General features: G+C 40.2%; 1 protein-coding gene across 4 annotated transcripts in view; it reads right to left on the bottom strand.

Moving 5' to 3' along the window:
- Window positions 1–17,024, bottom strand: part of grik4 (glutamate receptor, ionotropic, kainate 4) — a 351,349-nt gene that overhangs the window by 71,654 nt on the left and 262,671 nt on the right. For all 4 annotated transcript variants that reach the window (XM_026191921.1, XM_026191925.1, XM_026191923.1 and 1 more), the window contains one exon: window positions 16,506–16,559. In XM_026191921.1, coding sequence (XP_026047706.1) covers window positions 16,506–16,559 — 54 coding nt within the window. The remainder of the gene's footprint in view (window positions 1–16,505; window positions 16,560–17,024) is intronic.

The raw sequence follows: 17,024 nt of genomic DNA, 5'->3' as shown, positions 1-17,024 counted from the left end.
GAGTCATTAACTGTATTTCACAACATTTTTGATCCGTTTCTATCAAAACATCCTGGACAGGTCAACTTAAAACAGCACCACAAGCATTAACAGGCTTGATCTGATCTCATAAGTTAAGCAGGCAGCTTTATGGCAACACCGTCCAGATCAGTAGAGTGTATGTTTAGCCTTTTAGCTAGCTCAAAAGCTAGCTTCCAGTGTGACTGCTCTGCTTTGTGATGAGGAAGCCAGTTTGAGGAAAAAAAATATGATTGATCCGATGATTTAACAGACCCAAAAAGTTCAGACAAAGAGTTGAGGTATGAGGGCAGCTGCGGAGCAGTGTCATATATCTCTCTGGGTCTTTTATAAAGACCTCTTTTTATACACTGTTGGCTAAAAATGTTGATCAGTGCAGTTTCAAGTAGGCACGTGGCATTTACCAAAGTTTCTCCGATTCTAAAGGCTTCATTTTTTCTGCTCTGCAAAACGCAGATGAAGTCAGAGCTGTCAGCAGTGATAATCATCTCTGACAATTTGTAAAAAAAGAAAGACAAGTCCTCTCCACCCCTTATCCAGCGTGGTATCGCTGTGAAAGAGAAAACAGACTCCAGTAGGCTATGATTGAGTAACATTCCTGCAAATTGCATATTGATTTTCCTAATGATAAAGTGCTAATTAATGACTTCCCTCCTGCCACTCTGGACAAAGGCTACAACATGCTCAAACCTTTAGGCCTGAGTCTGGTCGTTGCTCTGTGATGAAATCCATTTCTAGTGGCGTACTGATTATTCTCTATAAGCTGGACTCTTCATGTGGTGTTTTTGGCAGTAAGTCATGCTCGTATCAGTTACCATGTAAATTTAGGCTGAGCTCTAAAGCCTCCTGCTTAATTACGGTGTTCTCAGTGAGAGCGGGACAGGCGGAGAGGAGGAGGCGAGAGGCGTCGTGATCGAATGATGCATGTCATGAATACGGACTTGTTATGCACCTGAAATGTAATAGCAAAATTGGATAATTGATTTACTGAATTATTTGTTCACGAAATACTGGTGCTTCTGCAGGGGTGGACATGAAAACTGTAATTGTAGCTCTTCCAATTACTCACTAGTTGCGGTGACAACATTGCTCACTGAATGCAGATGGACTGGATCCAAGTCATTTCTCTTGCACGGGGCGCTAACATGTCACTTACATCATTTCTAGCAGCCACCTAGTTTAATTCACTGTGAGATGACCATGAAATTAACATACCATATATCTTGGTGTAGAAAGCCGGGGTTGATACATGAGCTTTGTTTCAAAGCTTCTAATAGCTGCATACATCAAAACAATCTGGCAGCATTCCTGCAGTGTGTTGAAAACAAATGGGCAATTTTATTCCATTATTCATAGAATTATGTCTGACCTGCAACAGTAACAGCTTATTTGTGAGCCAGAGACCTTATGCCCTGAATAATTCTTGGACTGGCGGAGGCCAAAAACACCATGAATATTGCAGGCACCAGCATATGTTTAGAATGTGAAACAGTCTATCTCTTCTCGGTAATCGAATTCATTTGAACCCCAGCAGAATTTCTAAAGGAACAAAAAGCACATAAAATGAAACAAAACAAACCCTATAAAGTTTTAAAAATAATCCCTTCAAATTACTTATGAACGTTTCTTTTAATTGCAGAGTTTCACCTCCAAAGTGCTGGAGACTCGGCAGTGAGTGGCTGAATTACTGACCCAGGAAAGGTGGGAAAAACAGGAGGAGAGCAGCAGATAATGGAGATGAGACTCCATCTAAGCTCTGTTCATATCAGCGAGGCCTGGAGTGTTTCACATCGATCACCTGAGTGTTTGCCATCAAGCCCAAGCAACCCTCAGCTTTGGGACCAGACGTTCCACTATGCGTTAGAAGATTCACGGCAGGAGAGGAGCACACTTTTAAAAAATGCTGGTATGGCTAAATGGATACGAATGACATCTAACACTTTATGTTGAGATTTGTTTTAGCTCACTGTAACCAACACACAGAATTTTCTGCTCTCTAGACAAAATGATATTTAACCATATTTAATCTGCCATAGCTCAGCGCTATAGTGGCTGAATTGATGGTGAACGGGGCTCCCTGTGATCTTTTGTGCCATAAAGCGGGAGATTTTTCTGCCAAGTTCACATTTGCTTTTGCATAAGCATTCTGTTTCTGTTTTATATCTAATTTTCTGCTTCATTATATTGCATGGCGCTCTCTGGCTTCAATGCAAGAAATATTAGTAATCCCCTGTAGCTGCTTTCTGTCCTCAGTGGCCATCAGTGCAGATTCTGTGTGAAACTGCTTTTATTTCCTTGGTTTACTGTGTTTGGGGAGCTTTTCTTCAGCTTTCTCACTGTAATTTAGAGCGCGAGCATCTTCCTATAAATTCTTTGCGCTACTCTCGGCTCAGTCAAAAAAAACAAAAAACACGCTGCCAAATCTGCAACCAATTTAATTGGATCAGCAGGCTGTTGGGAACGCTGTTAAGCTGTTAAGCATACAGTATACACAGGCATTACAAACAGCTCAAACTGAAATGAAAGCCATCTGGTTTAGGAAGTCATATTCATACTGCGATAGCAATACAGATAAAATGAGTTAAATTCCCAAATCAGCTCTAGCACAGGATCTTAAGATTACCATCTCCTTAGAAGAGTCACTTTTAGGTGCATCTTCTAAAGCACATAATGCTAAGATTAATAATGTATAAGTGTTCGCATCCATCCAGGCAATTTTAACTGCCTATTTAAGGTTCTGGGGGTGGGGGCTGGAGCCTACCCCAACAGCTTTACGGGAAAAGGTGGGGTAGACCCTGGACATCTCAGAGCTAGTACAGACAACCATTCAGGTTCACATTCAATCAGCAGAAACATCAATTAATCTAATGTGGAAGGAAGCAAGAGCACCTGGAGATGACCCACATATTCAAACTCCACAGAGAGCTGACCACCACACCACAGCGGCACTCTATAAGAGGTTTATACTTTTATAATTTTACAGAAAAACAAACTAATAAAAAAATACCTGCCTTTAAGACAGCATTGTAGGCGGATAAACAACTAGATGTGATCAGGTCAAAGATCAGTTAAGCTCGACAGCATTTAGTTTCTTTGTCACAATAACAGCTATGTGTTTCATCAAAATAAAAGCTCCATCAGACTTATTAAAACAGCAAAGAGCTGGACATGTTTGCTCTGCACATCACTAATGACTTTCTGGCAGGCGCTAAATGGGGTACAAAGCAAAATCATTGGCAGAACTTGCAGAAATGCAGAAAGACGCATGGGTTGAGAAACACAAGCAAATGCACACTTATTAGGTTTTAATTAAAAACAATCATATGAGTATAAGTAAAAAATAGTATCTGTCCAATAACATGTTGGCCTGTCTGCTGTTGATTTACAGCTAAAAAGAAAAAAACTTCCTTAAGTTCCTTTAACTCTTAACTGTCAAGACCTTTTTATGTTAAACAGTGACAAACGTGCACAAAAGTCTTGGGAGAACACATAGATGGTGATAATTTAGGAGTAGAGAGGAGCTCCTAACTAAGTGGACACGTAAGATCTTTGATAAATTTCACATAAAATGTTGTGAAAGGTAAAGGGAGGGATTATGAGAGTGATGGAGGACAGCAAAAAAAAGAAAGTTATGGAGCACAGAGAGGAAGTCAGGTATGAAGTCAGCAACCAATTTCAACTTTCCAAATCAGACCCCTTGGTAGGCTGTAATTCAAGATCTGGGATTTGAAAGATAATAGGCTGTAATACAATTGTCAACACTGAGTCATCCAGACATGGGGCTCACAGGGAGAGTTGGCGGTAATAGGGCAGACGCAGAGTAATCAATACACCATAACTCCCTACACATACCAAGGCCCGAGTCTGGAAAGTGGAACGCTACACTAAATTGTTTACTTTCATTTAACAAACACGCTGCTACCGTCTGGCTAATCTCTAAAGATAAAAGGAGACTGGGGCACTTCAAGTCTAATAATTTTATGGTAAGCAAGCCTTCTCAGGGTGTGTTTTAATACTGTTAAAAAGTTATGTTTAGAGTGATAAGGCTTAGAGATCTGACTTACATATTAAACACTCCAGGTTGCCGGTAGTCTCTTGCATAGACGCTTCCCAATCTCTGCAGTCGAACACTCCATTTTTTTCCATTAATGTGAAGCTTTCTAAACGTCTAAATGTTTTCAATCAGTTCTCCCGGAGTCTCCATAAAATTATAATGACTTGAATGTGAACAGACCTCACGCCCCGACCTGTTAATCCTTAAAATTAGACATAAATGATTAATGAATGCCATTCACGAATGCTGATATGCATGTGAATGCATTTGTCATTCCCCTCGCTTTATGTGAGACAATGGAAAAGTCAGAGCACAAGACTTAAAAGAGATCATTCCCCCTCTGTGAAGAGGTGATTACCTAGGTATCTAATCTGTCCTCCAATGGCCATATTTTAGACTTAAAATAGCTACCCGGTGGTATGCTAATCTGAGTGGAATCAACTTGATTTTTGTAGCACAGTAATTCATATAAAAGGTGTCTTTGGCACAGTAGGTGTCTGTTCTCCTGGTTCCATCACACCCTACAAAGCCAGCAATAATGCATCATAACTGTAAACCCTTAGAGGCGTTTTCCAATTGCTTATTTGCCACAGTTAAATGGAACTTGCGAAAGATGATATTTTAATAAAGTCGATTGTCTTCTGTGGCAATAAATAAATGATTAAGACATGAATGAGACCCAGATTATTAATCGTCTGTGCAATCAGATATAGTGTTTAATGAACTGATTGCAAGTGCGAATGAGGCAATTTACTCAGTCGCCATGTCAGAGAGGTCTGCAAAAATCAACCAATCAAAATTTCCTGTTTTTTGTGTTTGTTTTCACATAAAAAATGGAAGAATTGCTGTTTAATAAAACAGAAGATTGCCTGCAACTCCTAGAACTGGATAAAAAAAACTGCAATATAAGATGAATGCATAGTAAGGTTCCCTGGGCCCTGATGCAGGTTGATATTATTACTTCAACAGCGGATGATGACTTCAAGGAAATTCAAGGAGTATTGTTCTCCCTTTTTTAAACAATAAAATGCATTTAAATCCCATTTTATTGAGCTGGCTCACACTTCTCACCCATAATACATTTTCGTCTCTAAAATTCAAAGCACAGAATGGTCGAGCCTTTTGACTCCCTTATTAATGATGTTATTGGATAGCTAATGGTGCTGAGAGACTGCACAGATGAACGAGACCAGCCACTCAGCGTATGGATGGCGGTCTTAATAAAATATCATCTAAATCAAAACCAAAAGAGGAAAGGGTGCACACTTATTAAAGTATCTAGCTGTCTGCAGCTGACATGTGAAGTGTGTATAATGGCTGTGAGCCTATGATTTCCCAGACTGGGCACTTTTGGTTTATAAAGTCATGGAGATTGCTGATAATGAAGAAACTGTTTACTAGGTTTTCTGCTGTTGCTCCTTTCTTTCTAGGCAACTTAAACAATGTAAATACAGCCACTCCACATCAGTAGCTTTTTAATAGAGCAATCAAGATTATCTGGGATTCAGTTGATTTATTAAAATTGCAGTTAGGGCCATAAGGTTTTGGACACCGACTCTTTTTTGTTTCACTTTCAGCTTTAATTCAAGGGGTTTCAGAAAGATTTTGTATTAACTGTTTAGGAATTACAGACATTTTCAGACACAGTGCCCCAGGCTCAAAAGTAATTAGACAAACTAATCACTTTAAACATAAGGATTATTTTTAATAATTGGATGAAAATCCTTTGCAATGACTGGCTGAAGTCTAGAACCCATGAACGTCTCCAAATGCTGTATTTTTTTCCCTTGAGGAGCTCTGCCAGCTACATTCAGTTGCTGCTTTTTTGGTGTCTTCCTACCTTCAGTCTTGGATTTAACAACATAACAGCATGCTCTGTGGGGTTTAGATCAGGTGACTGACTTGTTCATTGATGAATATTCATTTTTTTTTGCCTTGAGTGGCTTTTTGCCACTTTGGGTCTTTATCCATGTGCCTTGTGAGAGTCTGTCCTAATATTTTTGCAGCATTTGACTGAATCTGAGCAGGAAGTATATTCCTGCACACTTCACAATTTATTCTGCTGCTTCTTCCAGCGGTGACATCATCAGTAAACACTAGTGACTTATTTCCACTGGCAGCCATACATGCCCGTGCCGTAAAACTGCTTCCATCATGTTTGACAGATGATGTGGTATGCTTCAGATCACAAGCTCGTTCTCTCCTTCTCCATACTTTTCCCTTCCCATCATGCTGGTACAAGTTCATCTCGGTTTCATCTGTCCAAAGGGTTTTTTCTGAAAAAGTCTGATCTGGTCTTCCTGCCCTTCAGTGTAACCAGTCGGTGCATTATGTTGTAAACCCTCTGTGTTTCCTGAAGGCCTCTCTTGATTCTAAATGGTAAAATGATGAACTGGTACGTATAAAGTGCCTTTTACTCACTTTTACCACTCGCAGTGCTAAAAGAATGAAACCTCATGTCTCATTCTCCATATCGCACACACTGTCTGCTGTATCTAAGCACTTTTACCCAACATTCACAATCCAACGGGTGCGCCAGGTGCAACTTCTAAAGATACTAAGCAGGAGCTAAGAACTGACTCACCAACCTTCCAATTTGTAGATGACCCCGTTTACCACATCAGCCAATCCAGAGCTGGATAGTGACACCCCTGCCTCCTTGTTCTTAACTGATTTGTTACCAAATAGAAGTTTCCAGATCCTATTTTTAGTCCTCACCTGAGCACTACAGCTCTTTCTCAGTCATATTCTGTTTATTTTTGAGCCTCTGAAAATAGTGGACTGTATATATAAATGTTTATAATTCTTAAAATATTATACAGTTAATTTGTTGAACCACTAGAATAAAGCTAAAAGTCTGCACTTGATTAAAATCCACTGTGGTGGTGTCCAAACACATATGTACCTAACTGCAAATCAATCTCTGTCCTACAGTCTGATGTATATTCTCCCAGTAAAGCTTACATCTGAAACCAAACTAGCTAAGAAACAAACAATACCACCTTTCCACCTTCACGAGGTCAACCTGATCCCGGGAATATTATAAAATGGCCAATTTATAAACATTAGGATGAATGTCTACGTTAGGAGTGCATCAGTTACAGCCACTAAACAATTCCCCCTTCAGCCCGGGGATTACATTTGTTTATGGAGAGTATTTATGCCACCCCCTCCAGCACTAAGTCAATAAATGCAATTGTAAGCAAAGTTTAGATGTCATCTTTGCGCTGCAAACAAGTAGCAGGTCAACAATATTTGGTGACACAGACTTGTTTTTGACATAATAGTGACATAGTTTATATTCTGGCTGGTTGCCGCTCTCTGTTGTCACCGTCCACGTAGCCTATTACCTTTTCTATTACTCAGCTGATTGATTCTCAAACTCTGTGTCTAAACAGGAAAATATGAACTTTACATAAGCCGTGGAGGGGAATTAATTAAATCCCAATCATTTTCACAGTCACAGTGGCTGCTCTCTAAAGCAGTTTGACTGACAAGACTTATTTTGGGTTTATAAATCTTCTGTACCACGGTGCACACAGGAGATGGAGGGTGAGGTTGATGTGAAGTGTTTTATTTATTTATTTATTTTTTTATAGGATTGCTTCCTCCATTCATTCGCATTCACAGATACGGGACAAGAAATTTAAACAGAAGAATAAACTTGTGAAATTGAATTCTGTATTACCTAGACAATATTTTTTTGTTTGTTATCAAGGCCAGACACGCCCAGAGAGCAGGACACAGCGAGAGACACTCAGAGGGAAAGACACAGAGCGAGAGAGAGAAAGGATGCAGGATGCGTGTTTTTGGCAGAAAGAAAAGAGGTGAAATTATACGGACAGACGGCAACTATTATCTATCACTCTTTATTCAAGCGAACTGCACAAAAAGCAGACGATATTTGGAATAAGAAAGGGAAATTTATGAAATTATGTTTGCGCAGCTGGGAAGGCGGGCGTTACATTTCATCTGCGCTTTAGTGGCACATTCAGTCACGGAGCATTTTATCATTTGACAGCATTGGGAGGAATAATTAGAGGCATGGAGCATGTCGAGCCCAGAACCCCAACTGGCCAAGAACAAATGGCAGAGAGCACGTCAGTGTCTGGTTAAGAAAAGGGATTAACTAGTGAATAACAGCATCGGCCATGCCTCAGAAGTAAAACCTCACACCCATCATCACCCTTCCATACAAACCTGACAATTAGCTCTTTAACACATATGGATGGAGAATGGGAAGGAAAGCTTTGGATTGCTGTAAGTGTATTTGCCTGTATTGGATCCGAGTGTGGAAACGCAGCCAGTTTGTTTTATCACTGCTGTTGGTTTATGACAGAAATTACACATCTTACTTCCTCGAGGCAGACAGACAGGCAGGTAGATAAGCAGGCCAAGATGTTACAGCTGTATGTATGTATGAGGGACGGGGATGTCGGGCGGGTGAGCGTGTTCATGAGTTTATTTATTTGAGTTTTATCATTCATGTGCGCGCAACTGTGCGCTTGTGTGTGCGTGTGTGACAGGCAGGAAGTGCGTTGGCAGCTTTTCAGGCATGGATGCATGACAATGACTACAGTGACAAGAGGGATCACGGGTATGCGGAGGGGAAATGGAACATGAAGAACAAAACAAACAGGCGGAGGGGGTATATGTAGGGGGGGGGGGGGGGGGTTGAACTGATGGCCCCCGTTTTGCACAGAAGGATAATATGTCAGCCGGCACAGTGTGTTTTTGGATTGTTTTGCGTGGATGAGAGTGTGTGTGTGTGTGTGTGTGTGTGTGTCTGTGTGTGTGTGTGTGTGTGTAACAAAGAAAAAAGACAGATAAAGAGATAGCACGCTTGCATCAAGACTCAAAACAACATCGCAACGTGAAAGTGTGTCAGAGGAGGCGCTGCTAGGCCCAATCTCGTGCTCACCTAACCTTCAAATGACATTAGGCGCCCCGTCAACATGCGATGAGTCACTCCCAACCTGATGTGATTTATTCAATCGTGCAGAGTAGCCTGGATCGCGGGACACAAATCACCCAGATGGAAGCCAAGGAGCGGGGCTGGGGCTGCGGGCTACGTGTGTGTGTCGGCAAATGTGTGCGCCTAAGTGGATTCGTGCACTTCTTGGTTGTTTTGACCGTCTGCGTGCATGCGCCGATCAGATTGTAATGTGCACGTGCATGAGCTGTGTGCGTGCGTGCTCCATTACGTGCAAGATGAAGGAGCTGCATGATGCCGGCCACTCGCGATCCATGAACCACAAAGTCGTCTTTTTCACAGAGAGAAGCCGTGAAAGCCCCGCGGAGCTCTACGGTTTCCCACCCTTTCCATGAATCATGTTTTTCTTTAAATCTCTCCACTCACTGTGACCCAAGGGCCAAGATTTCTATTAGCTCTGACAATTAAGGCTCAGGATATTAACAGCTGGTATTTAGTGGACTTAATGGGGAGTGTGGAAAATAAACTGGCACGGAGAGCTTTATCGCGTAAAGTAAAAGAAACAATTTTTGATACTCTCTGAGTGATGCCCATGTGCCTTTTCCACCTCATCACCTGTGTGTCTAATTCACCATCAACTAAAGGGAATTTGTGTTCCTAGATTAAACACTACATTATCCAGGACCAGAGTCTCTGAAATCACAGAGTAACATTAATGCAGTGAGCAGCATGTTTCAGAAGCTAATTTGAGGTGGTAATATCTAAATTGTTATGGCTTTGAACAAAGAGACAAAGATGAACAAAGAAGAAGAAAAAAGACCCTTGTACATCAGGCAGCATCCTGCGAATATCATTAGCGCTACTGAATAGTCAATGAATGGCCACTCTTTCACATTTCTAATCTCCAAATAGAACTTACAGGCACATGGACGGTTGCCATTTATAAGTAATGCAGATTAGCAAACAAAGAGCAATAGCTGAGAAGCACGATGGAAACAACTCATGTTGCTTTGATACATTTGAATTGTACATTGCATAGCTGGAAACATCAGGCTGCGTTCACCAGAATGCAGTACAATAATTCTACTTGATGATGATGATAAGGGGGGGAAAGGAGCATCTGTACCACTTCTTCCTTCCTTAATTCCTCACTCTAGATTAATAACCTCAGCTCGAAACAGAATAAACCAAACAAAGTCAAAACAAAGAGTGAAGACAGTCAAATCCTTAAGTAGGCATGACAAACCCTCCCCTCGTGATGGGTAGCTGCGTGAAGACGTTGATGAGCGTCTTGAGATGATGATTCAGGGAAAACAGATTAGGCAGGGGAGCAGTCTGGCAGGTCGTTAGTCAGGGATGTCAGGACCAGATACAAATGAACTGTCAGCAGAGGAGGAAGACAGAAGCAGGGAATGGTTGGACAAAATAAAGAGACAAAAGGAGCTGAATGGAAAGAAAGAGGAGAGGGAGAGAGCAGACGCCAAATGAATGGGAAATTTAAGGACGACACCGATTTATGGGACTAACCAATTTGTGAGGGAACTGTGGAGTTCCAGAGCAATAATTTAAACAATTAACAACTACAATGGCATAATTGCATTAAACATTGTTAAAACATGCATAATTAATCTTGCATGGCCTTCTTTAGAAATCCATACATTTACAATCAATTGTAATAACAAGAGCAGACCAAGACTGCATGCAGTACCTCAAACAGAGCTCAAGATAATTCCTTCACAGCACGCATATAAACGAATCCCAGAATTCACAAAAATATAGCAAAAAATGTCAGATTTGCCAATCTCACTGTGGAAAAGAATAACTTCTTTACATCACTTCTAAGGTTGGCCGAGCTCCTGCTAATGGACGGACATGCAAACCAAAACCCATCATGTGATCCTCTTTGTGGAGGTAATGATGAATGTTTGAATTTAAGTACACAGTGTTTCATTCGGGTATCTTAAATATGACTTGTAAATGAATGCTCGTTCTAAATTGAATCATCCCTCTGCAACATGCATCAGTTTGTGAACCAGACAGGACTGGGGACATTTGCTTGTCTTTTTCATCTGTTTTTTTTATTGGTTTAGAAACTTAGGGAGAAGAATGGTATTAGGTACCCATCCATCCATTATCCAAGCCATTCTGAAGTCAGCCAAGAGACCTCCCCAATGTGTTTTGGGTCTGCCTCTGGGCCTGCTTCCAGATACACATGCCTGAAACACCTAAGAGGTGCACTGTGGAAGCTGGGTGATGGTAATGAGGAGGGACTCTGGCTGGAAATTCAGGGCCCTTAATTGTATGTTATGTATTTGCGATGATTGTGCCAGCATGTTAATGTATTTACTGCATAAGATGCACGATAAATTAAAAAAACCTTTAGAAAGATCCTTCAGCGTAAGCACATTTTAACACAGTAACAATAATGTGCTTGAGTCATATAGTTTATTATACTAGCAGAGAGTCCCACCTGGATCAAGTGGCCATGTGAGAGGAGGAAAGGGGGAGGCTATTTAAAAAATGCCCAACTCTATGTTCAGCTCAGAGTCCATTAGCCAGTTAACGTGTCATGTTATTACAATATTTATATAGCGACGCTCCAAACTCATTTGCTTGTTGCCATCTAGTTTCAGCACTGCCTCTGTTGTCTAGACGAGTGGGCAGTGACTTAATACAGCAGGTTACCTCAATTAACCAGGATTTACTTTTTTTGGCAAAAACATCTAGAAATGCAGATTTATTTATCAGGACACAAGACCTCTTTAAAATACTAATACGCAAAGTTGCGTGATCAGCGAGGCCATCACATCATGCACCCTTGTAGAAGCTAATTCCCAATCAGCATTACTCTGAGCAACTGCTTTTCACTTGACACAAAACTGCAAGCCCTCTGATTAACTTTCACTTGCTCCACCGTGCAATTATGCGCATAACCAAACTGAAAACTCTTGACAGCAATTTAGACAGATTAGATGTTCTTTTGATCAAAAGACATATTAAATGTTCCCATTCGAGAGACACAGTTTTAGATTACGTTCTAGGTTAGCGACACATTTGAACTTTGCTTTTGTTTTTGCATAATTTTAAGTATCATCAGTGGGTGAAACGATCTGCCTGCACAGGATAACTAAAGATCACCAGAATCTAAGGCCATCGCCATAAAAAAGCTGTTGCTAATTCACTCATGGTTGTATGCCTCTGCCAGTATTATCAGGCCTCAGTTGTTGACTTTTCAACGTTTGGAGATAAAATGTCATTGCTTCATCGTTTTATCATATTTTACATCTGTGTGTAATATTGTCATAATTAAGTTCTTGAGTTATCGCCAAAAATATGATTTGTGACCTTGGTCTTTGAGGCTTGAGTGAATGTTTTTATGGATGAAGAGTTCAAAAACATAAAGCTGCCAGTGCAGCATATCAAACACATGCAGTCAATAAAAACTGCCCTCAGCTTATGTTTGATTAAAAATGAATGAAATCATCACAAGTTGACCTCTGACCTCGAGGTCAAGGCCACTGGGACTGAAACTTGTCCAAGATTTTTAGTAAATGCACCTATTGTATGACTGTTCAAGTCCTAGCTGACTTCCTTCTTGAGTCATTTCATTTACTGGTTTTTCAAAAAACCTGACCTGCTCTCGACCTCATAACCTTGAGGTCGAGATCACTGAGATTTCAAAACATTTGAGATTTTAAGTAGACGCACAAATGATCTCAATTTAGAAATACTCCATCAGCTTTTTACGGCTGAGGGTTAACAAAAAGTGGTACAGATGATGTTTGGATATTATTTTTAGATAATAAGGAGAGTACACACATATACGCTGTGCATTCTCACACCCATGAACATGAACATACCACCTGTACATACATACCAGATATTACTGACTCTACCACAATTATCTTTATCATCTGTCTTGCTTCACATGTGCCTGTGGTTCAAGAGCTATCACCAAAATACATATTTAGAAGTTATTTCACTTTTAATAAATTAAACAAGTTATAAATGAAAAGCACTTATCATCTACAGCTCCCTTTGGGGTTTCATGTGCCAACTAGGGATGGACAATCTAGCCAAATGATCATATGACCGTCTTTTGGAATACAATCAAAGGATCTGAAATACAGTGTCAATTACATGCTTGCCTGGATACACTTCTCTGCATTATGTTTTACTGTGAATTTAACCAGAAAGTTGTTAAAGTAGCGATTTTATTGCTGTGAGACTTTTTCGAGACGTTCTTCCTGGTGAAACCAGTCACATTCTTGCTTCGTCAATGTGGACTTAATGTATTTACTTAGCTGACAGTGAGGGGAAACTCACAGAAACCACAAGGCCTTGCCGACATTGTGATCGCCACGAAAGGATCAAGGATGTGTTCGGCAGATTCTGCAGACTTAAAGAATCCAGAGTGAAACAAGCCAGGAATTAAGATGGATAACACTGATGCACCTTTCCTCAAACATCAGTGAAAAAAGAATGACCTATTTTCTCAGTCTATTCTTTTATAAGTCTCATATTGAAATATATGAAAATTTACTCACCAGCCACTTTGTTAGGTACACCTGCACTGAGTGAATTCCAGCACCTTGCTGCATCTACCCCTAAAGAATTAATGCACTTTAAAGGACAAATGGGGTGAGACTGGGTAGTAGAAAGGTGTACCTAATGAAGTGGATGAATGAATATAATAATAATAATATGAACAATTATGCACCTATCCAACTTATCTTGCAGGTCAGTGTGTGTAAGCTACAGAGATGTTTTGGGTCTTTTCCTTATAATTTTGTTTTCATTTTTTAGTAGCAGACTATTAACCCAATATTACATTTTATTATTTATTGCAGACTAGATATGTGTGATAAAACATGCTGGTGACAAAACTATTTAAAATGAGAAGGCAGAATGAAAAAGCTGTTGGTGTCTTCATCAACCTGAGTTCATAGTATTTAAAAAAAATTAAATAAATCAAGCCAGCTACTGCTGCTGTGATCTGAGACTATAAACATAAATAATTAATACTGTTGGACTTGGAAACGACTTTGACCGTGATGTGTAAATAAACATTTTCATTTCCACGTCCCCACAGGTCGGCTTTGTGAAATGGCAGCATACTTCAAAAAGTACATGAAAAAAAAACACAAGCATTGAGCGTATTATTGCTATTTTAGAAATGTATTATCACAGTGAGATTGGAAAACAGGCACAATGAAATGAAGTGCGATGGAACATAATGGAAGTTGTTCTCGTCCTCTTTTGTGTTGTTTTTATTTGTGTGTGTATGTGTGTGTGACGAACACAATGCGCAATCGGCACGGCCATTAAGAGCACAATAAATAGGATGAATCACTTATTACAACATCTAAGGACACAAACGTCCTTCTATTTTCTCCACTTACAGCTTCAGCATCACATCTCAGCCTGACAGGTATCATGGTCCTGGGTCCTTAACCCAGTATTTTGAGATTTTTTCTGGACTTGTTATTTATTTCATTAAAGGTACAAGATCGTTTATGTTCTAATTCTTGAGTATTTTATTTTCTAGTGTTACTTTTTCTTGTTTTATTTTTAGTTCTGCTTTCATTTCCAGTCTGTCCTAGTCTTGTTTCATTGTTTGTTTACCTTTGGTCTCCCCAGTGATGTCCTGCGTCTTTTTTGGTCTGTCTGCATTCTGTCTACATGGCCGTCTGTGTTCTCTATCTTGTCAAATTCACATGTCTTAGCCTGGGTGTTACTTAGTGTTTTATTTTGATAGTCCCATCTTGCATTTGTCAAGTGTCAGTTCTGGTTCCTGAGTCATTTCAGGTAGATTCTATTCAGATGCGTTCCCAGGCGTTTCCACTCTACCCCAATCTCCTCTCTCTGTATTGTGTCACATCCTCCATCGTGGTGTGTATAGTTTATGGTACTCTGGTTAGTTAGTTAGTTACTATTCTGCTTCTGTTACTCTTTTGCCTGCACGATAAAAGCAATGATTTTAAGTTATGTTGTGTCTGCTGAGTCCTGCACTCTCTGTTTTCCACACGCCCCGTTTTATGACACCAGGGGCACGATGCTGACCATTTTAATGATGCTGAAACTATTAACAATGCTGTCACTAAGCAATAGCTGCTTCTTCCTCTTTTCTTTTCTTTTTATAAAGAAAATGGTGGTAATGGTAGTAAGAGGGTGGTTGTGGTCATCATCTTGTATCTGCCATGAATCTGTGCTTTGTTCCACTCTGCAGCAGACCTGCTAGTCTGCAAGTGGATCGCAACAAAGGAAGAATCAGATGACAATGATCTTATTGAGGTGTGGAGGCAAGAGAAAAACAAGCAGGCTGAACAAAGAGAGAAGAGAAAGGAGAGTTACAATAAGAGAAGTGACTATGTCAAAGACTGTGGAGGAAAACATGAAGATGGCAGCAGCCCACTCCTAATGAGTCATAAATCAGCTTGATATGAATAATCTCTACAGCACTATTAGAGCAAAGTGTTTTGAACCTCATTAATTTCTATTAGGGAGCAGCTATCTTCTAAGTTTACTGTAGCATCAAATTTTCTCCAAGCCGCTTTCGTTACGATCGTCCTATAACTTTCACGGATCCCTTAACCTTTATGTGACCAAACGCCATTACTTCCTTTTCATTTTTAGCACATGTAACAAAATATGCAAAAGCTTGTTTTTAAGCATGCCCAGTGGACATTAAATATTTAAGAAATGCCTCTTAGACGTTTCAGTGATAATGATTCAGCTGTTAGCCTGTTACTGCTTCGAAAGCATCTTTGTGAGGAAGCCTTTACTTTAGCTGCCTCCTCAGCTCTTTCTCTGTTTGCTGCTGTCACCTCTTTTAAAGGCAGTGTGGCTGTAAACAGTATACAACACCTAGTAATGAAGTAACACAATAATCAAAGTAAGCAACTGTGCACTTCACAGTATGTAATGCAATGGGATTAAATCCATGTGGAAAAAGGTAAGTCCAGCTTTAAAAGCAGCAAGACAACCCATGTGATAGACCGATGACTTGTCGAGAGAGAGACCCCACATTTTGCCCCCCGAAAATGCCAAATGGAGGGAAGGATGGATGAGTCACAGCCAGACTGATCAGAAAAAGCAAAGAAAGACTCTAATGATGATGACTTCCTCATTCGTTCAACAGGTCCCGTCTGGCTTTCTACAATTATAATTACAAGACAAATGGCAGCACAAACAACACCAGCAGTTGCAGCAGTATGACTTATAATAATTAGTAATATTTATTTGTTTGGTCCAGAAGTGCACTTCACCCAGTGAGTGAGGCCAGAATAGCAACTGTACTTGGTCTCCAATTTGCAGTCACATTAAACGAGCAGAAAAAAACTGCCTGTAAAGCCCTGATTAAACGAGGCTCTACAATTTCTCTGTCAGAGCTCTATCCACTCAATCACTCATTCAAGGCAGGAGCATCAATTAAAGTACTATTTTAATACAGCGCTCGAAATCAACATGTTACGCCCACGCCATTTTCCGTCTTCTTACCAGAGAGGTGAAGATGTAAGTGTAGTAGACTGACAGCATTCCCAGCTCTGATGCCTGCAGAGAAAAAAAAAGACAGGAAGGGCGACAGATGAAAGATTAAAGAGAATGTAAGAAAAGTGCAAGGCACATAGGATTGGTTATTGAACAAAATGATATTAAGTTTGAGGTCAAAGAAACACAAAGAGGTGGGGAAACAAAGCAAAAAGCAGGGATAGTGATAAAACAGGGTAGAGAGGTCAGTGATGCAGTGTAACTTGAACTCTGGTGTGAGCAGACAGATCAACTGCACATCTCGATAACACCGGGCATATTCCTATCTGACAAAGGTTCTCAATAGAGCAGTTAATTTCTGAGGAGCATTAGTATGCCGTTCGACACTCTGTCTTACAATTTGATTAAATCAAGTCAGAGTGAGGAGCAGTTGTGAAGGACAGGGTGAACTTCTCATGGTTTCATTTCATTAAAGCTATCATAAAAGAAAATCATGAAGGAACAGATTTTCTTTTACTTTACCACTTT

The sequence above is a fragment of the Astatotilapia calliptera genome, chromosome 14, assembly GCF_900246225.1.
Source record: "Astatotilapia calliptera chromosome 14, fAstCal1.2, whole genome shotgun sequence".
NCBI classification, from domain to species: domain Eukaryota; kingdom Metazoa; phylum Chordata; class Actinopteri; order Cichliformes; family Cichlidae; genus Astatotilapia; species Astatotilapia calliptera.
This window is presented reverse-complemented; position numbering and strand designations above follow the sequence as displayed.